We start from the raw sequence: 22,085 nt of genomic DNA on the forward strand, positions 1-22,085 counted from the left end.
ATAACCATGACAAATCACTAAGGAAAACAAGTTTACAAAAGAAGCTAACCTTATAGTTATCTTTTTTGCAGTTATTAACAAGGTTCTTAGTCTTATGCATATAAATCAGGATATGACATTACAGCTGATTTTAAAGGATTATTAAATGAATTTACTCTAGAAACTGATCCATGAACCAAATCCATGTAACTAAGAGCCAGTTTGGTCTAGTGGTTAAGGCAATGGGCTAAAAACCAGGAGACTGAGAGTTCTAGTCCCGCCTTAGGCATGAAAGTCGGCTGGGTGACTTTGGGCCAGTCACTCTCTCTCAGCCCAACTCACCTCACAGGGTTGTTGTTGTGGGGAAAAATAGGAGGAAGGAATATTTGGTATGTTCACCGCCTTGAGTTATTTATAAAAATAATAAAGGCAGAATAGAAAATAAATAAATAAAAACTATAAGTTGCAAAAGCACTGAACAAAAGCAAATTTGTTAACTTGGTGCTATTTGTGAAATGGAAGGTCAACAAACTTATATTGGCTCAATGTTCCTTTATCCTGACTACATTACTAATAGGGATTTGTAGCTACAGTATTTGGATCCACAAAGGAAAAGGATTTTAGATCCAGTGTGGGCACATTTGCTGTTACTGTCAGTGCCATCTTAAAGAAGCTGCACTTTTTTATGGGCTCAGGCTGCTGAAGGTATAGCAAGCACACCTGTGCAGAATCCAGAGCACCTTCCCAGGTCATATTTGAAGAGCTGCATATCCCTAGTTGCTAAAAAGGTAACCCAACAAAAGGACATGTCACTTTTCTTGACCCATTTAAGCAAAGTAACATAATCAACTAGTTTGTCCAGTTTTAAAACAATTTTGCAGAGCAGAACTTTGCCTAGAAGCCTGCACAAAACCAGTTATTAACTTCACATTTGTAAGCTATGTCAGTAACAACAGTTGCTGTTACCATTCTTCCTCATTCTCTAGACAAAAACCAAGCTTGAGGAAATCTCCATTAAAGTTATGTTGCAAGTGGTAGTTTAGCAAAGGAATTCTCAACCTTTTATGTTTTAAGCCTCACCATTACTCAGTTGAAGAACTTGGGCCCCAACCATCATAGAAACAAAAATACCACTTTTTCATAAGACATGCTACTGTTATATTTATCATTAATACTAATGTTTAAAGATGAACAGTAACTAAAATTTCTATATTCATCTCAACCACATCTGAGTCTAAGTATCTATGATACATATATTGCAAGTTGAGAACCAATGGTTTAGCAGATGAAGTCAAACAGGGTATCTTTCTTCCCAAAACCCAAGGTAGAAAAAACATGCAGAACATGGCTTTTGGAATTCTTTCTAACCACTTTACCAGCAGTGGTCACAGGAGGTATCTGTATTTTTTCTGCGTAACAGAATAACATGTTGCAACTCTCTGTGTGTGCCTGTTCTCCCCTCTTTTGCATCTTTTTTTGTTCGTGTGCACTGAGCAGCACAGGGGAGGCTACATTTCTTCATTCTGGGTCACAGCTCCAAGATGGAGCCTAGAATGCAACAGTCAACAACATTCTGAGGCCCTGACGAACTGTCTCTCCATAGGGATGCATTGGGGATTTTTTCCTGAAATTTTCTCCACAGCAACTAGCCTGATCTGGCCCGTTTTCAGACTTATTTTTTCTTTTAACCTTCTCCTCTGACAGAAAATTTGTTCCTACCATGTTCAGTTTTCAGAGCATTATCCTGGTAACAGGCAAACAGGCAGAGTCGCAGGCCCCTTGTATAATTTTTTTCCAACATTCAATTGGGTTGGAAAAAAAATAAAAATAAAACCCCGAAGTGTGTCAGTGATTTAAAACCACAGTTACAATATATGTAATTCTGATCCACTTTACACATTCTCTTGGTTAATGCAAAGTAGGTTATGGTTTTTATTAGGTTTTGAGCAGAATTTGAGATCTCTCCATTTAGTTTCTTTAAGTTAGAAAGATTGGGTAGAAAAGCGAATAAGTTTATAAAATATAAGGTCTGAGAATAAAGGAAGTGCCACCCTTCCCAGTTTATAGCCATATTTTCAGGATTCTGCTTTTAACAACTATAAAAACTCTAAAAAGGAGTTAACTTATACTATGTATATATTTTGCCTCTTAAATGGATCCAAAATCCATATAAAACACAAAATCAATAGGCTTGGAATATATGTAAGAAAGCAAGAGATTCCAAAGAGATGGTAAATCTGAACAAAGACTTAATTCCCAAATGGTCTCTCAATGCTGAATATCTATTAGCAGAGGGCAGAAAATAAGTAAATACATATTGGGAATGAAATTGAATTATTGCTGAAGGATCCTGTTAATTTTTATAAGTGAAAATCCAGAATTCACTGAAATATCCAGTCTGATGGTGTGGGCCCACTCAAATAATTTCATATCCTGAAAATCAGATCTGGCCATGTAATTCTCAGATCCACAAATCATGTTTCCTTCCTTCCAAAAACCCATTATTTGTTTCTGAAGTTCTGCTGTCATTGGTACAAAAACTGCACTTCAATAAAGCAGCTTGACTCAAATCAAATTTCTGGAAGAGGGAGCCACATCCTAAAAAAATTCTTCTATGGTCACTGAGATCCTTTAGAAAATCAAATATTCATTTCATAAATACTGAACATTGTACACACATTAAGCAGTCTTTTACTTCAGTTTATTTATTTAACTCAGTACTGTCTGCTATGAATACATGTTCTGAGTGCCTGAGCAGCTGGAAGCACCCAACCAAATTTGTTTGGGCTTGGGAGCTATATCAGGTCAGTATTAGATAATTTTTATTAGACAGGACTCTACTAGAGAATATCTGGGTCCAGTACTAGATTGGGAAGACAAAATTCATGCCTGAAGGAAGCCACAGCAATTATTTTTATACTGTTGCCAAGAAAAATGCAGAGATCTGCTCATAAAGTCACCAGGAGTTGAACTCAACTCGAAGGTGTCTGTATCTTTACCTGTTTTCAAGAACAGTCTTTCTTTATATGAGGTTCTTTAGCCAGAGATGCCAGGAATTGAACCTGAGAAATTATGCAAAACAAGTTTCCAGCCACTGAGCTTTGGCCAATATTTTTGCACTTCTGTGCTGTTTTTCAAACAGTTTTTTTTAAGGAGATATATTAGTCATGACATTATACAGTATATAATAGTAGTGGGGGATTCCTCCCCTTCATTAAATTTCCTGCACACAGAAAAATGATAGGTGAAGGAAAAAGTTATTAAACCAGACTTGCCCCGATGTCCTGTTATAAACATGAAGAAGTTTGGATTTGCTGTTTTTGTTTTTGTTTTACGAATATATCACCAATGACCAACACTTTGACATGGAACAGTTCTAGACCTATAAAGAAAGCCTTTTCAGTTCCAACTGTATTCTAGATTTGGAAAACAAGAGGGTATACAGCAGAATTCACTATGTTGTTATGCTACTTCAGAGATCTCATCAGACTTCAGACCAAAACTTATTGGGAAAGTATAATGAAACAGGACATCAATTAATACAATGGAAAAGTTTTTTAAAAAAAAAATTTCAAACTAAACTTCTATAGTGTACATGTAAGCAGATGTTTCAAATACGACCTTACCAAGTTTTAAATACTGTATAGGGACCAACTAGCTAGCTCAAAGCCGAAAGGACAGTTAGCGGCCAACAGTGCTAGTGGTGAACAGCAAATCCGATGTTCTAAGGATCAACACACCATTGGAACCTGGAATGTAAGATCTATGAGCCAGGGCAAATTGGATGTGGTTATTGGTGAGATGTCAAGATTAAAGATAGACATTCTGGGCGTCAGTGAACTGAAATGGACTGGAATGGGCCACTTCACATCAAATGACCACCAGATCTACTACTGTGGACAAGAGGACCACAGAAGAAATGGAGTAGCCTTCATAATTAATAGTAAAGTGGCTAAAGCAGTGCTTGGATACAATCCAAAAAATGATAGAATGATCTCAATTCGAATTCAGGGCAAGCCATCTAACATCACAGTGATCCAAATATACGCCCCAACCACAGATGCTGAAGAAGCTGATCAGTTCTATGAGGATCTGCAACACCTACTGGACAATACGCCTAAAAGAGATGTTGTTCTCATCACAGGAGACTGGAATGCTAAGGTGGGCAGTCAGATGACACCTGGAATTACAGGTAAGCATGGCCTGGGAGAACAAAACGAAGCAGGACATAGGCTGATAGAATTTTGCCAAGACAACTCACTCTACATAACTAACACTCTCTTCCAGCAACCTAAGAGACGGCTTTATACATGGACTTCACCAGATGGACAACACCGAAATCAGATTGACTACATCCTTTGCAGCCAAAGGTGGCGGACATCCATGCAGTCAGTAAAAACAAGACGTGGAGCTGATTGTAGTTCAGATCACGAACTTCTTCTTGCACAATTTAGGATCAGACTAAAGAGATTAGGGAAGACCCACAGATCAGCTAGATATGAGCTCACTAATATTCCTAAGGAATATGCAGTGGAGGTGAAGAATAGATTTAAGGGACTGGACTTAGTAGATAGGGTCCCGGAAGAACTATGGACAGAAGTTTGCAACATTGCTCAGGAGGTGGCAACAAAATACATCCCAAAGAAAGAGAAAACCAAGAAAGCAAAATGGCTGTCTGCTGAGACACTAGAAGTAGCCCAAGAAAGAAGGAAAGCAAAAGGCAACAGCGATAGGGGGAGATATGCCCAATTAAATGCAAAATTCCAGAGGTTAGCCAGAAGAGATAAGGAATTATTTTTAAACAAGCAATGCATGGAAGTGGAAGAAGACAATAGAATAGGAAGGACAAGAGATCTCTTCCAGAAAATTAGAAACATCGGAGGTAAATTCCAGGCCAAAATGGGTATGATCAAAAACAAAGATGGCAAGGACCTAACAGAAGAAGAAGAGATCAAGAAAAGGTGGCAAGAATATACGGAAGACGAAGCGAAGGAGTTTCAGAAAAACCTCTATTTCTGTTTTATTGACTACTCTAAAGCCTTTGACTGTGTGGACCATAACAAATTGTGGCAAGTTCTTAGCGGTATGGGGATACCAAGTCATCTTGTCTGCCTGCTGAGGAATCTGTATAATGACCAAGTAGCAACGGTAAGAACAGACCACAGAACAACGGACTGGTTTAAGATTGGGAAAGGAGTATGGCAGGGTTGTATACTCTCACCCTACCTATTCAACTTGTACGCAGAACACATCATGCGATGTGCTGGGCTTGAGGAATCCAAGGCTGGAGTTAAAATCTCTGGAAGAAACATTAACAATCTCAGATATGCAGATGATACCACCTTGATGGCTGAAAGCGAAGAGGAACTGAGGAGCCTTATGATGAAGGTGAAAGAAGAAAGTGCAAAAGCTGGCCTGCAGCTAAACCTCAAAAAAACCAAGATTATGGCAACCAGCTTGATTGATAACTGGCAAATAGAGGGAGAAAACGTAGAAGCAGTGAAAGACTTTGTATTTCTAGGTGCGAAGATTACTGCAGATGCTGACTGCAGTCAGGAAATCAGAAGACGCTTAATCCTTGGGAGAAGAGCAATGACAAATCTCAATAAAATAGTTAAGAGCAGAGACATCACACTGACAACAAAGGTCCGCATAATTAAAGCAATGGTGTTCCCTGTAGTAACATATGGCTGCGAGAGCTGGACCATAAGGAAGGCTGAGAGAAGGAAGATAGATGCTTTGCAACTGTGGTGTTGGAGGAAAATTCTGAGAGTGCCTTGGACTGCCAGAAGATCAAACCAGTCCATACTCCAGGAAATAAAGCCAGACTGCTCACTTGAGGGAATGATATTAAAGGCCAAACTGAAATACTTTGGCCACATAATGAGAAGACAGGATACCCTGGAGAAGATGCTGATGCTAGGGAGAGTGGAGGGCAAAAGGAAGAGGGGCCAACCAAGGGCAAAATGGATAGATGATATTCTAGAGGTGATGGACTCATCCCTGGGGGAGCTGGGGGTGTTGACGACTGACAGGAAGCTCTGGTGTGGGCTGGTCCATGAAGTCATGAAGAGTTGGAAGCGACTGAACAAATAAACAACAACAATAGGGACCAACTATGTGGTCAAATCCATAAAGAAGAACCAGGGCATAACTTTAGCATACTTAAGTGAATTGATCTGGCAGGTTAGTTTAACATATTGCTTATGCATCCCCCTTCACTCAGTCCCCCCTCAACCTTTTAATTTATATGAAAGAAGATGCAGACTAAATTCTCAACCCCCAGGAAATCTTTTGGAAGAGCCCGGGGAGGGGGCTGAAAAAAAAACAACGGCCTGTGCTAATCCTCTCTGATGAATCTTCTCTCTATATATATATTTTAGCCAGTAACTCTGAAATAACAAAAGATATTATACATTTTGGAAAAAAAAACAATGGAGGTGTCAATTAAAATATACTGCTGACCTTAGAATAATATTAACCTGTGAACACAGCTGAAAAGAAAATGTTTCCTAATCTCTTAATGGCTTAATGTATATATATATTTCAATATATATATATTTCTCCCTCTCTCTCTCCATCTCTCTCTCTCTCTCTCTCTCTCTATATATATATATATATATATATACACATATATATATTTACATACATGTTGGCCTGAAGTGTATGACATCTTGTCCATCATTAAAGCTTTTGGTTCTTCATGGCATTGCAAATGACGCTGAGATTTTAAATCTGTATCTATTATTTCTGTGGCATCATCATTTGTCTGTTCCAGGGTTAGCTGCTTCTCTGCTGTGCTATAGCCACTTCTGTTTTCCACTGGCACTACAGATTCTGTCAAGGTGTTCAGTGCTGTGAGAAGCTCTTCTGGCAAAGTATTGCTCTCCTCATTTACAGATGTATCCATAGAAAAAGCAGCATCCTGAAACTCTAACATGTCAGACATTTGGGTGGTTTCAAATTCATCAAGTGGTTTTATTACAAGTTTCACTCCAAACATTTTAGCTACGATACTATTTATAATCTCATTAGATGCTACTGCTTCATGAAATGGATCATTATTTGCCATATCATTCTTACTACTGATCATCCCAACGTTTTGGAAAGCCACTGACATTTCTGTGTATTTTGGCACATCATTTGGAAATGACTTTACTGCATCCATATCTGAGAGAAGACTTTTTTCTGGAGGATCATCCTTGTTTAATGTCTGTGAAAATGAAATTAAAATGCCATGCTTACATTAAAAAAAACACTGTTTCTATAAAGATACTCCTGTAGCATAACTTTAATTATTCTTTTTGGTATTTCATCATTTATGTTACAACCATTTTTAACAATACACATATTTCTCAATAGAAGTTAATGTAACGGTAATTACGGATGCTTTTTTACAAAAAAAATTATGCTGCCACAACACAATGACCTAAAATTTTCAGTGGTTTCTACTTATAATTCTTATATGACTTCTCTGGGAAATTATAGACAAATCTAAGATTTCATCAGCCATATATACAAAAATAATCATTTCATACTTAATATAATTATTCCTAAAGAGAGTGATGGCTCATAATGCATCTCAGTAAGCACATCTAGTCCTCTAATATCAATATTTTAAATTAAACATATAATTCTGAACAGGGTAAAGCATCCAATGCCCCTATAATATACTGGACTATGCCAGAGTTCTGAAAAAAATGGGGAGCATGTACAATTAAGTTAGGAATAAAAATGTGGGCATTTCTTAAATAGCAATGTATGACACCTCAGACATCCAGTTTGCTTTACTGCCCATTTTGGCAGAACAATTTTTGAGTAGCACTTTTTTTAAATTTGGAAAAAAAAAATCTTCAGACCAAGGGTTAGAGGAGGCTACATCAAGTGGCTTATGTATCATTGGCAGCTTCTTTTAACTTTTAATAACCCTGGTATGTGGCAGCAGCAGTGAATGTTTGCAGAGAGCCTTACTCCTTTTTCTTCAATGCCTCCTAGAATGACAATAGGACACACAAAATTGCTGCCTGGTACATTAAAAAAACAGTACTGTCTTTCATCCCTGGAGTTTGAGGGAAGGGTGGATGAATTCTTTCTGACCACCAGTATTTGTTATGCAATGCATTCCTTGGGGTGAAAACCTCAAATTTAGTCCTGGAAGAATTCATAGCAAAATTCTTTAACATCTATTGAGATCTTTTAGAGGCTCATTTTGTAAAAGAATGGACATATTGGTGAGTAAGCTGAATAAGTATTCTCAAATACTTTGGATTTGAAAAAAATAGCTTCATTGGAACTTCCTTCCTCTTTTTTTCACAATTTTTATTCTTTGGAACCAAAATTGTTATTTTTAGATCACCCTAAAACAGTTCTTAGGAGTAACATTTGGCTACAATGCCTAGATTTTAAAAAGCATTAGTAACAGCTGTAGTTTACACTATAAATCTATTAACTGGAGAATTTTATTAGGGTTTTTTTTGTGCTGAAATCATAGTACTAGCTGGGTTATTTATTTAGAAAGCTTTGTAAATATTTGGTATTATATCCATAAGTATGATGTATTAATTATTTGGTGTCAGCACAAACTTTGGACAACGATGTCAGTTGTAGTTTTTTATGCTAGTCCAGAATAACAGGAGCAATGCAATGGCTGTGGCAAATTACATAAGTTTATTTTGAATGGATTGGATTACCTGATGGGTCCAATGTATCACAAGTTTTAGCATTATACAAAACTTCTTAAAGCAATACTTCATAATAACCTCTATCTTACTAGGTATTATGTCATTATATGACTCATAGGATGCTCCTGATTTGTGTATAAACAGCAATGACATTCTCCAACTAACGTACTGCCGTCATTTTAAGTGGCCCTTAAATATGAAGAATTGTTACCTTTCCAGCAAAAACACCTCCATTAGATATAGTAAAATGCATATGGTAACTACATATGCACAAACAGAAAATCATTAATAGACCTACATTTCTGTCTGACATCTCTAGAACTCCAGCCACTTTAGAATTTAAACCTAGAACAATAACAAACAACCAAACTTTAAACTTCTGTAAGTAAATTTTAAATTTTATCATTATATTTATTATTTTAAACATCCTTTAAAACCTGAAATTTACATTTGCTACCTGAATTATTTCAAATCCAGGGTGAAGATGAGATTATTTTTTACTATCTGCCAATGAATGTTCCATATGAAAAAAATATAACCTTCATCTACTTGGTAAAACTACCGATGTACTTCTAGTCATTTTATACTTAATTCAACTAAAATTATTTTCTACCTCTCCAAATACAATAATTAGGAAGAGACTTCAGCAGGGTAGGGCAGGAGTAATGCTCTGGTTGACAATGCCCTTCCCCAATGCATGCTGGGGACTGACATGCTCAGAAATGCCATTCTCAATCCATCTCTGAAAAAGAATAATGATAGCCAGAGTTTGGATTCTGCAGGTGTAACAAACCTGCTAGCAGCTTTTAAATGGCAAAACAAAGATATAGAGATATATAAAGATACAAACAAAGTCCCCCATTGGGGGAGAGGGGTGGTAATATAAATCTAATAAATAAATAAATATAAACAAACAAAAACCTCTCAATTAATAAGTCAATTCCTTTCCCATCTCAAATTCCATTGTTGGTTCAATCAAGATGTAAGCACTGCCACATTCAAGCATTCACACAATAACAGTCTAGAGACCAAGCTCCTTTTACTGTTTTAATGAAGTGAAATGACCAGCACAAGAGTAAAGCTGCGAATGGAGAATTCCCATGCAAACCTACATTTAAAACTACATTCACTTAATTACTTTTTTCCCCTCTTCCCACTGAAGTATGTCACCCCCCTTCCCAATCCAGGTGGCGTCTCTAGTGTATCTCCGCTCTCTGGCCTTGATGTGTGAACACCATAAATTCCTAGCCATAATAATACAGTTCGCACTCCAGTTCAGCACCCCCTCCCACCTGGCGACACAGAGTTTGTTCCCAGTGATATGAAACTAAGGGAAGTTGCTCCGATAAGGGGTTCTGTGAACCTTTTGATCAGAGGGATCTGACACAAGGTAATCAAAGTAATATTCTCTCATTTGTTATGGGGAGAGCAGGGAAGAGCAGTCATTTTTACTATATTTTTCATTATTTTTGCTGTTTGTATTATCAGGAAGCCAACTCCTTACAGGAACTCTTTACAAGTAATATACCACTTTCTTTCTTAATTTGTGAAAATGCAACAACTGGAACTCTATACAGTTTTTCCTACCTTAAAAAGTTAGGGGTAGAGGTCACTTTGAACCAGGAATCTGTCTCTATCTACTTGACTATTTAATATACTCTCCTCCTTAACTTCTTAGCCATGCAGAGATAAACATATGATCAAATGTGATCAGATGTGGTGAAAGCAGCAGGTACGGGGAAACATAAGTAGCCTCAGGATCATGGCAGTTCACTACCTATTTTGAAGAGGGATCAGGATTGTATGGACAATATATTTGGATAAGGCTCATAATGAGGAAGAAGATATAACGGGTTATTATATCTTATTCCTCAATATGAGTCTTATCCAAATAAGAAACTCCTCTCTTAAATAAGGAAGATTTAGGATCTATGAGAATTCTCAAATAGCTTTTTTTTTTAATCCGTTCAATCGTGTCCGATTCTCAGAGACTGCCTGAACAAGTCCCTGCAGTTTTCTTGGCGGGTTTTTCAGAAGTGGGTTGCCATTGACTCCTTAACAGGGCTGAGAGAAAGTGACTGGCCCAAGGTCACCCACTGGCTTTGTGCCTATGGCAGGACTAGAACTCACAGTCTCCCGGTTTCTAGCCTGATGCCTTAACCACTACACCAAACTGGCTCTCTCAACTGACCTTAATGTATAGCTTTTATATTTTTCACAGAATGAGCACATTGTACCTTCAACCTGGAAAGTCCAAGACCAACTGTAACATAAGATCTTTCTTCATAATGCATAGTTGAATCTAATTAAATATGTAATACAACTTTTCATTCTTCTGAAAGCAGAATAACAGAACACGATCTATAACTCAATTTCTAAAAAGTTGAACTGTCAGAACAACACAGTTCCTTATTTTGTTGTATGATGTTCCAATGCAAATACACATTCCTACTTTTAAATATTTTCTGTGTATACATAATACATACACTTATCCAAGTTAAACTTTACTGTAAAAACCTAAAAACATACCAATACAAAGTTTAGATTCTCCATGTACAGTTGCAGCTGATAGGCAATCAAGCTGGCAAATATTTGTAGCATTGACAGCATTGTTTATCTCAGTCCTAGAGAAAAAATATTCTGATTAAAGTAAAGTATGTTTTGGGATGATTTAGGTCTTAAGACTCAAGACTTTACCCTTAATTACATACACAATGGATCTAATTATGCATTTATAGGAATTACTTCATTTATTTTCTTGCTTAATGTCAATACATTTTCTCCATAACATTATAAAATTAAGCAATGTCTAGTAATTAAAATTTCATGACCAAGGGCAGCCAGCCTCTAAGTATGAGATACTGGGGGAAAAAATATCAGGAAACACTTATTGCTTTCCTGACCTGCTTATGAACATCCCAGAAGCTTCTAGTTTCACTTTTATTTTATTAAAAACAGAAAACTAGGCTAGATACCAGCTGCTGAAGAGCAATAGTGAAACACAGTTACACAGTTAGCACTCAGATAAGTTTGGTTAGGCAATGCATGACACAGAATGCTAGATAAGATGGGCTGCTGACCTAATTCAACAGATCTCTTCTTATATTCTTGATTCAAGCAATCAAATACATCAAATAAAGATAATCCAAAAGCAGCACTGAATGTGGATAGTACAACAAAGGAATCACATACAACAATTGCGCTTGGGGGTACTCTCTGGATAGGATAGATGTCATGAGTACTGATAGCGAGCAGGAGGGGGCCTCTATCCAGGGGGGAAAAAAAACGCATGCGTAGTACTGAGGAATTAAGCAGCCATTCAAAGAGACACAGATCAGATCCGCCTTAACTCTTGGGGTTTATCTGTCTGGGTTTTCCCACGCTTCTTCAGTTTGTTAGGATTCTGTCTTATGTAGCAGTAATAAACACTAGAGACCTACTCCTCGTCTCAGTGTGATTCCTGACTGTTAGGACAATAGATATTTCAATATGATAATATTGACGCCATTAGTGGACAGCTAGGACCACTGAATGGAGCAGAGCTTAACACAGTGTAAGATGTGCACAGAAAAAGATTATTATCTAAAATAGCTTTAATGAGCACGTTAAAGAAATATAGGTTATTGATCTTACACACTTAGCCCACCCAAGCATAAAGAATTACAGACTTAGACAAAGTAGGTTCAAAAGTAAGTAAAAAGAGTTTTACTGATTTATTTGGTCCAGTTACATCCATTCAGAAGAAAAATGATTCTTGTTCTTCTTTCTTTTCCCTAAACTTAATTGACCCTCAGCCCTCATTGCTGCTGAAGGCTGCATGGAGAAAGGGGGGAACCTCCTGATTCAAGGCCCATTGCATGGCCCAAGATGGAAGAGCTGGAGCTGCATGCTTCTTCCCAGATGGTGAAGAAGAAGTGAGGAATGTGGGAGGGGCAACAAATAGCTTCCTCCAGAAGCACATGGAGAATTTGCATCCTAAAATGAACTCATCCACATGCTAATGAGGCATGCTGATTTGCTGATACCTCCAACAAATATGATGGGTATAATTTTATATTTTTCCAGATTATTTGAGAAACAGGAGATCACAATAGTTTGGCTTTTAAAAAGAAAGTCCTGAACAAAACAGAGTCTGGGGGTGGGGGAGTCTTAAAGGGCAAATATTTAAGATAAGCCTTGAGGGCAATCTGAAGGTATACGAATAGACAGCAATCAAGAATCCACTTCACTCTGAGACAGCAATCAGGATATATATGTGTACCTTCTAAAAAAGGTAGAATTTTTTCTTTCCAAATAGCATGTAATGATAATACTTAAAGTTCCTCTTTTTAATTCTATCCAGGTAAACAAACAAGATAGGAATTCTGCAGTTACCCATGCACTCAAATGACTGTACTACAGTACTTCTTCAAATCCATTGAAATATTTCCTAATAGAAGTCTACATAGATGAAGTATTAAGAAAGTTCACATAGCCCTATGGATGAATGATAAGTTCTCTTTTTCTACAACTGTATGTCTACAATATACCAGCAAATCAAATAAAGCCACCTACTTCCAGCAACTTTTTCTTGTCCTTTAAAGAGAGTGCTCCTCTGCTCTTTATCCCTAAATAGTCCCATCTGCAGGGTCAGGCCTTCTCAATCACAACCTCCCTTCTCTAGAATAGCATTCTCCTAGAGATCAGGTTGGCCCCACCCTTTTGAGCTTTCAATAAGGAATTAAGACCTGGCTTCTCCAGCAAGTTTTTGGTGTCTGATGGGTAAAACTGACTCTTTTGCAGGGGAACTTAGAAATTAGATTGGCTGTTCCTTGGTGGATGGCACAGGTGATGATATGGGTTTTGTTGGTTTATGTTTTACATATTTAGGTATGTAAACTACTAAGAGTTGGTTGCAATTTGAGGGGGATATAAACTCTAAATAAGTAAATAAATAAGCACATAAATAAATACATGTCCCTCCTTGTGGGGGGAGATGAGCAGTGATAAAAATTTGATAAATAAATAAAATAAAATAAATAAATAAAAATAGAACTTTGCTCCTCCCTCTAGGTTGCTGCTTTCACTATTATGTTTTCCTCCTTTTGAGGACTGAGCAGCTTGAACTACTGACCAATTTTGTGTCATTTTCATCTCAGGCATTCAACTGTTAGCAGGCAGGATGAAGCAGTAAATGAAGGAGTAATGAGAAAATAAGGAAAGGGAAGCAGAGTTCCTCTGAGATAAGTTAATGCAAATTAACATGCCTATAGGATATTTTGTGGGCCACAGGAACTGTTCCAACCTCTCTGTCTTCCAACCCTTCTACATTCACTTTAAAACATACCTGGTATTGTCCCTGGATATTCTATTTCCAGATAGATTTGGATATAAGAATGTACAGACATGTGTACACACATGTATTAGCTGTATCTCATATTATTGTTTGTATTATTGTTTATTGTAACTTTTAGTGCTCCATGATATAAAGCCTGCATGTCACATTAGAATCTATTGGATGAAGGTATATGTAAGCAAAAAATTAAATTCTTACAGCACTGAGAATATACTATAAATCCTATATACAGAGAGGGAGAGAGCAAGAGAGAGAGATCAATGGTGTTATTTCTCAGCTGGATGCTGCAACCCATTGACAATATAGGTGGCAATTTAGCACTTGCAAAATCACTTGTATTTATCAGAGATACTGTACTTACAGGAGCAGAGATTGAGATTCGTCCTTTTCATTAATCTCTTGATATGGCTGGAAGAGAAAAAACAAAATTGGTTGCAATCCCAAGTACATTTATGTAACAGTAAGTCATACTGAAATCAATGATAATTATTCCAAACAGGCATGTAGTCAGTTACCTCATTTTTCAACTTTAGTACAAGCAATAATTGTTGATCTGCATATTTTATAGGATATAATATCTGCAATACAAGTTAAACCTTCTCTAAAACTCAGTATTAAAATAAGTCATGAAATTCTATGCACATTTTCTAAAAAACCAGGATCCAGGCATTTCCATAAATCTATTCTCACCTAAGCCACACTTATAAAGAGTCAAACAGTGAAAAATTATATTATCTCACATTGTAATATTCACATATCCAAATTTATATCTCGTATAATTCTATCTTCAGTGCTCTTGTGTTTGCATTTTTTTCTAATTTCAACAAAAGTAGTAAATATTTTTATGTAGATATTCTGTGTAGCTATGTAGCTATACTATTTACATTTATTAAACAAGATCTTTATATCTTCCGAGTGTAGCACATATAACAGTTATAGCATATTTTAGAATATTTTATTCCTAAATAAAATTAATTAATTAAAATCAATCAGTCAATCACGCTTGCAGATAACCTGTGGCAGGATTGGGATAAGGGTAATGCATATATCCTAATTAAAAATTAATTTAATTTTTACCTGTTAAAATTATATATAAATATATTTTAAACTAAGGAAGTGTTGAAGCTAAAATACACCAGGACAGGGTTCCCAACCTTTCTGAGACAATAAGCATTTCTGGACTTTTGAGAATGTTACTATATGGGCACTCTCACAGAATGGCTGCCATGGTGGTTATTATCAATAAAAAACATTCACTTACACACAAAGGTGTAAAAAGTTTTCCAACTGAACTAGCATACACTTCATGATGAGCAAATATCATATATACTGTATGTCTACCTGACAGATACATACTTACCAAATCTACTACCAGACATAGCTTCCTACTTGTTTTAGCAAAACAGGCAACTGTATAATAATTGAATAGTAATTAAAATCAGGAAAATAACATGATTCTGAAAGTTTTGTTCCCTTGGAATAAATTCCTGAGTGGAATAAATCCACTAATCTAAATACTTCCTATTAAGGATAGGCCTATACTTATTCCAGTTATTCTGTTGCAGCAAATATTTAAAGCAGTAAAATGCTTTGATCTGCACCCATGCCTAGAAACCATAATCCTTACACACATGTGCTTAGGTGTTTAAATTGTGTATACACAGTCCACATTTTACACATTGCTGTAATATGGATTAACATTCAGCAAACTCATTTCCTTCATAAAACAAGCAGATTATTTTGATGCACTGCAACCTTTTTATTCATATATGCATATATTTAAGCATCTCTTTCATAACCTTTCAGCAAGGACATTCAGAGATCGCAGGCTTATTTTTTTTATATATGATGAAAAACATATATAGTTAACCTCTGTACTACAGATTTGTTCCATCCTTTTGAAGACATTTTGTGGGATGGTCTATTCATCCTAAACAATACACTTTCCCATTCTACAGCTCCTAAAAAAAGGTAAGGCCATAATACATGGAAATAACCTCTTTTCCTCCATCAGTAAGGTTACCATTTTCATCACAATAATGGAGGCAAGATAAGAAGCTAGAAACCTCATTAAATTACTGTGCTTTTAGCTCTATATTTAATATAGGGTATTTTCTAAAAATCTTTATCCAAACTGTCAGATTCCCTGATCAAAGGTTTCACAGAAACCCTTATCAGGACATCTCCCATTGTGTCATTCTCACAGGTTGTAGGATGGGAAGGAGATGGAAGGGGGTATGTGAAATTGGAATGTAAGGGGTTGTTTTGGCTATAAGCGCATCAAGGACAGGAGGTTGAGATACAATAGAAATGCCATCTGGTTGGGAGGGGGAGGGACACGTTTCGTGGGAAAGGGAACTAGCTAAGGGAATGTAGTTTAAAGTAGGTTTTTGGCGGGAAGTCTTTAATCGCAGCTTGCCTTCTGTACCGTTTATTACGCTTCAATAAACCAGTTCAAAGAACTCCAGTTTCTTGACTGCGTGTGAGAATGCTTGAATGAGCAGGTGCTGACACAGACAAGATCCTACAATGCATCCATTTTGTATCACTGTTTGTTGTTCCTACATAATACTAAGTAAAAATCATTCCTGATCTCAAGATTTTCAAATATCATTTAAATCATAATCAGCACAACACATCCTAACGTGTACATACCAGATTAATTAGCCCCAGTTGTCTCTGGGTGTGGAAGTTGATGCAATTAAACGGAATCTCTGGGGATAGCTTTTCTATGATTAGAAGTAAAGATAATTAATAGAAGTATAGTAACATTTTCACATGAAGCAGTCTACAGAAAATTCTAACAACCTAAAAACAAGACAATTATGTTTTTCAAATATACACTGAAAAAAGGCTTTGGAAAACTCCAGGTGGCTCCAAAATCCTACAGCCACAAGGTCTCACTAGGTTGAGTCTGAGCCTGTTCTCCATCATCCAGACCCCCATAACCTCCAGACACTAAGACAGATCTGCAGTAGCATTGCTTGGGTCACCAAGAGTTGAGGTGTCTAACAAAGTACCATCAGCGTCCTGACAATAACCCCATGCCAACAGACAACTTCATCTAGCAGCCTCATATAGATGTTAGATAGGAATGGGGAGAGAATAAAGTCCTGAGGCACCCTTCAAAGCAGGGGCTAAAGGCTGGACCTCTCCCCTCTCTCAATGCTGACTGGAACTGACTCTGGAATAAGGAAAAGAACCACTGTAACACTGTGCCTCCAAGTCTCTGAGCCAGTCCACAAGGATACTATAATTGATGGTATTGAAGGCCATCAAAACCTCGAGGAGGGCTAGGATATATGCATTACCCTTATCCCAATCCTGCCACAGGTTATCTACAAGTGTGATTGATTGATTTTATTCAATTTATTATGGCTGTCCACTCCAATAGATTCTGAGTAGCTTACAAAATCCAGTGCAATGTTAAAACAATTAAAAACATAACCAAAACAACAAAAACAAAATGTTAAGACATGGGTTGAAATTGAGGACATGTTAAGATGGGAGAAATTAAAAGTATCACTGTTGGGGAGAATTACTGTGATAAAAATGTATGTTTTGCCAAGAATGATGTTTTTGTTTCAGACAATACCTATTTTGACAATAGATTTACCATTTAAATGGCAAAAAGACATATCTAAATTTTATGGCAAGAGAAAAAACCACGAGTTAAATATTAAGTGTTACAACATGCAAAGGAAAGAGGAGGATTGGGTTTACCAGATTTGAAATTGTATTTCGCTGCTTGTTTGGTCTGGATGAAAGAATGGATGTTGCTGAGAAAAGACTTTTAGAGTTAGAAGGATATGACTTCAGATTTGGGTGGCATGGATATTTGTGGTACAATAAAGTTAAATTAGATTTTAAAAATCACTATGTTAGATATGCCATATTGAGAATATGGAATAGATACAAATCTAGATTGTGCCCAAAAACACCTTTGTGGCTCTCAGCACAAGAAGCATTTTATAGATGAGAAATAATAGGCAAACACAAATGGTTAACATACCATGAGACACTAGAATTCTGTCACAGGGAATACAAAATAAAATCAAGAGAACAACTGATGGCAGAGGGACATCATTGCAATGGTTTTCCTATTTACAGTTATCAGAACGATTCAAAGTAGACAAAAGAATTTATGGCATTGAATATTCTAAGACTGATTTTGAAATGGAATTGTGTGCAAACGATGAACATGTGATCATTAAAATGTATAAACTTTTATTGAAATTTGAAACAGAAGAACAAGTGAAAGAATGTATGATAAAGTGGGCTAAAAATTTTGGTTATAATATACAGATGGAACAATGGTAAAATATGTGGTTGAAAGGATTGAAATTTACACTATGATAATCTTAAAGAGAACTTTTATAAAATAATGTACCGTTGGTATATGACATCAGAAAAATTATCTAGAATGTATAAAGGTACTTCAAATCTATGTTGGGAATGTGATCAAGAAGAAGGGGCATTTTATTATGCTTGGCAGATGTGCAAAAAAGCTAAATTTTGGATTCAAATGCATACACTGATTCAGAGGGTTTTAAAGATTAATATACCGTACATTTGAAACCAGAACTTTTGCTCTTGGGGCTGATTGAGAAACACTTGGAAAAAAGTCATGGAACTTTGTTTTTGTACATGATAACCACAGCAAGATTATTGTACACACAAAGATAGAAAGATTTGGCAATACCTACAACAAAGGAATGGTTGGTAAAGATGATAGAAATTGCTCAGATGGCCAAATTGACCTGTTTGATTAGAGAAAAGACAGTATCTAGGTGTACTGCTAACTGGAAACCCCTTATGGACTTTTTTCTTAAAATGGAAAAAAATGAACTTATGATCTATGGGTTTGATGATTAGATAAGATAGATTATAGAAAGAAGAGTAATATGATGTATTGTTAGAGAAAGAGGTTGAAATATATTGTACTTATAATTGCTGTGAAGAATATCGGAAGTCACTTCCTTACATATTTTTGTTTTCTATTTTTGCTTAACTTTCTTTCTTTTCTTGCACTTTCTGCTTTTCTTTGATTTCCTTCCTTTCTCCTTTTCTTTCTTACCTTCTTACTTTATTGTTTGTGTTAGTTTTTAATCTTCTTGTTTGAAATCTTAAATTAAAATTATTTTAAAAAAAAAGAAAGGAAAAGGCACGCTTCCTACATCCCATAAGATGGCAATGTTTAAGGGAAGAGACTAGGAACATGCTCACCCTATCTGATCTGGTAGGATGAGTAGATGTCCTTAGGAGAAGGTAGCCCCGCAGATAACCTGGCCCCATGCCATATAGGGGATTAAAGGTAATAACCAGCACTTTGAACTGCACCCAGTAGGAAACCAGGAGCCAGTGCAGCTTGCGCAACAGAGGCGTTACATGGGTAAACCTAGGGGCACCCATCACTGTGTGCGCTGTCGCATTCTGGACTAGTTGTAGCTTCCAGGTGGTCTTCAAGGGCAGCCGCATGAAGAGCTCCTTGCAATAATCCAAACAGGAAGTGACCAAGGCATGAATGACTGTGAGCAAGGACCCCTGGTCCAGGAAAGGGCACAATTGGCACAACAGATGAATCTGTGCAAAGGCCCCCTAGCCACAAGACTAGGAGAACATCCAAAATGCACACCAACTTAGTCCGGGGGAGTGCCACCCCATCCAGAGTCAGAGATGAAATCTCATCTGGGCTTGGAGAGGAAGGAAGAGATCGGAAGCTACTTCTTTATGTCTTTTTTCTTTCTTTTCTATTTTTCTTATAACTTTTTTTGCACTTTAGCTGTCTTTTTTATTTCTTCCTTTTTCTTTTTTCCTTCTTCCTTTGGTTTGTATTAATTTTTACTCTTGTTTTTAAAACTTTCAATAAAAATTATATTAAAAATAATTAAGATTTAAGCTCTATTGTATACTGATTTATTCTAATATGTATTACTTTCCCTCTTTCTTCCTGTTATTTGTTTTAATTTTATTTTCTTTTGTGCATTTTTATTCAATTTTGTATTTTTTTCTTTTCCTTTTATTATAGATTAAAATATAAAAGAGAAAAAAACTCTCTTACCTCCATATATATTAGCTACTCCTGCAGTAATGCTGGTTTCTCTTGCTAATGCGTCTTTATCCATTAAAGAGAATCTAAAAATATTGAACACATCTTAGTTTTAGCTTCTACCACATGCATAAGGACTGAGAAAGGCAAGGCAGAAACCAGAGATTCCCAAGCTAGAGAGAACTATTATGTAAATGTATCTCAGTTGAATCTCAAGATAGAAGAGACTGACCAACTATCTATTAACTCAAAAAGGCAGGAGGTTCTGACTCTTTCCTTGCACTAGGCAAGCAATTTTTATATTCAAGGTATCATTCTTGTGTGCAGTAAATTTTCTAATCAAGCTGAGTCATGTCTGAGAGACTTATGCCAAGTTAAATCAAATGATAAATAAGGAGCTAAATATCTAGAGAGCTGTGATTTACTACTGAGCTCTGGTATAAAGCCTGACAGCAAAGGCTATTACTAACTACAACTTGTCTTTGGTAGCTCCAGTTTTTACCAGTTCTCAACTGACTGCAGTCCTTACTTGGACAATCTAAGAACTACTTTGTACAAAGCATATTTTTCAAAATATGTATAGCAGGACAATATTTATTTATTTATTATTTATTTATCAAATTTTTATCACCGCCCATCTCCGCCACATGGGGAACCCTGGACAGTTCACAATAAAAACAATTTAAAATTTCAGTAAAATCATAAATACAACCAATTATCAGTCAGCATAAAATGCAATAAAGTCCAAGCCACGGCGGATCTAATTCAAACCATATGGGAGTAAAACCGGTCCCTGCAGAACTAGGGAATCAACCAGCCCCAAGAATGGCTCTTCCCCTCCCTATTCTAGGCAAGGCGACAAAACCAGGTCTTCAGCTGTTTTCTGAAGTCCAGGAGGGAGGGGGCTAACCTCACTTCTGGGGGAAGGATGTTCCAAAGGGTGGGAGCTGTTGCAGAGAAGGTCCGCCTCCTGGACCCCGCCAGATGGAATTCTCTTACAGATGGGGTCCGCAACATGCCCTCTCTGCACTATCAGGTAGGATGGGCTGATGTAGTGGGGGTGAGATGGTCCTGTAGGTAACCTGGACCCATACCATGTAGGGCTTTAAAGGTGATAACCAACACCTTGAATTGGACCCGGAAGCAAACTGGCAACCAATGCAACTCGCGCAGTGAAGGTGTTACGTGTGCTGATCTTGGAGCACTCATCACTGTTCGCATGGCTGCATTTTGGACCAACTGAAGCTTCCGGATACTCTTCAAGGGTAGCCCCATGTAGAGTGTGTTGCAGTAATCTATATGGGAGATGACCAGGGCATGAGTGACCATTCAAAGGCCTCTTGCTCCAGGAAGAGGTGTAACTGGCGCATAACACAAAGTTGTGCAAAGGCCCTTTTGGCCACGACTTCCACTTGCTCTTCGAGCAGGAGTCGTGAGTCCAAGAGGACCCCCAAGTTACACACCGAGTCTGTCTGGGGCAGTGCAACCCCATCCAGAACTAAAGATGGCAAATTCCTAGGAGCTGAGGGGCCGATAAGCCACAGCCACTCCGTCTTACCAAGGTTCAGCTGAAGCCTGTTGTTCCCCATCCAGACCCCAACAGCCCCCAGGCACCTGGAAAGGGCAGCCACAGCATCACTTACTTCCCCCCTGGGATGGAGATGTATAACTGAGTATCATCGGCATACTGATGATACCTCATCCCATGGGGACGGATGATCTCACCCAGAGGTTTCATGTATATGTTAAATAGAAGGGGAGAGAGTACTGAACCCTGTGGCACCCCACAGAGGAGGGGCCGTGGGCCCGACTGCTCCTCCCCTACTAACACCGACTGGGACCAGCCCTGGAGAAAGGAGGTGAACCAGCGTAAAATTACGCCACCCACCCCCAACTCCCTGAGCCGACCCAACAGGATACCATGGTCAATGATATCGAAGGCTGCTGAGAGGTCAAGAAGAGCTAGGATGGATGCACTGCCACCATCCCGCTCCTGCCAGAGATCATCCATAAGTGCGACCAATGCTGTTTCCGTTCCATA

General features: G+C 37.4%; 1 protein-coding gene across 1 annotated transcript in view; it reads right to left on the reverse strand.

Moving 5' to 3' along the window:
* Positions 1–22,085, reverse strand: part of ANKRD31 (ankyrin repeat domain 31) — an 84,516-nt gene that overhangs the window by 58,678 nt on the left and 3,753 nt on the right. Inside the window, exons 2-7 of the mRNA XM_063293149.1 lie at positions 20,057–20,130; positions 16,651–16,724; positions 14,357–14,403; positions 11,190–11,284; positions 8,959–9,005; positions 6,629–7,192 (exon numbers count right to left, since the gene is read on the reverse strand). Coding sequence (XP_063149219.1) covers positions 6,629–7,192; positions 8,959–9,005; positions 11,190–11,284; positions 14,357–14,403; positions 16,651–16,724; positions 20,057–20,130 — 901 coding nt within the window. The remainder of the gene's footprint in view (positions 1–6,628; positions 7,193–8,958; positions 9,006–11,189; positions 11,285–14,356; positions 14,404–16,650; positions 16,725–20,056; positions 20,131–22,085) is intronic.

This window comes from Candoia aspera, chromosome 2 (assembly GCF_035149785.1).
Source record: "Candoia aspera isolate rCanAsp1 chromosome 2, rCanAsp1.hap2, whole genome shotgun sequence".
NCBI classification, from domain to species: domain Eukaryota; kingdom Metazoa; phylum Chordata; class Lepidosauria; order Squamata; family Boidae; genus Candoia; species Candoia aspera.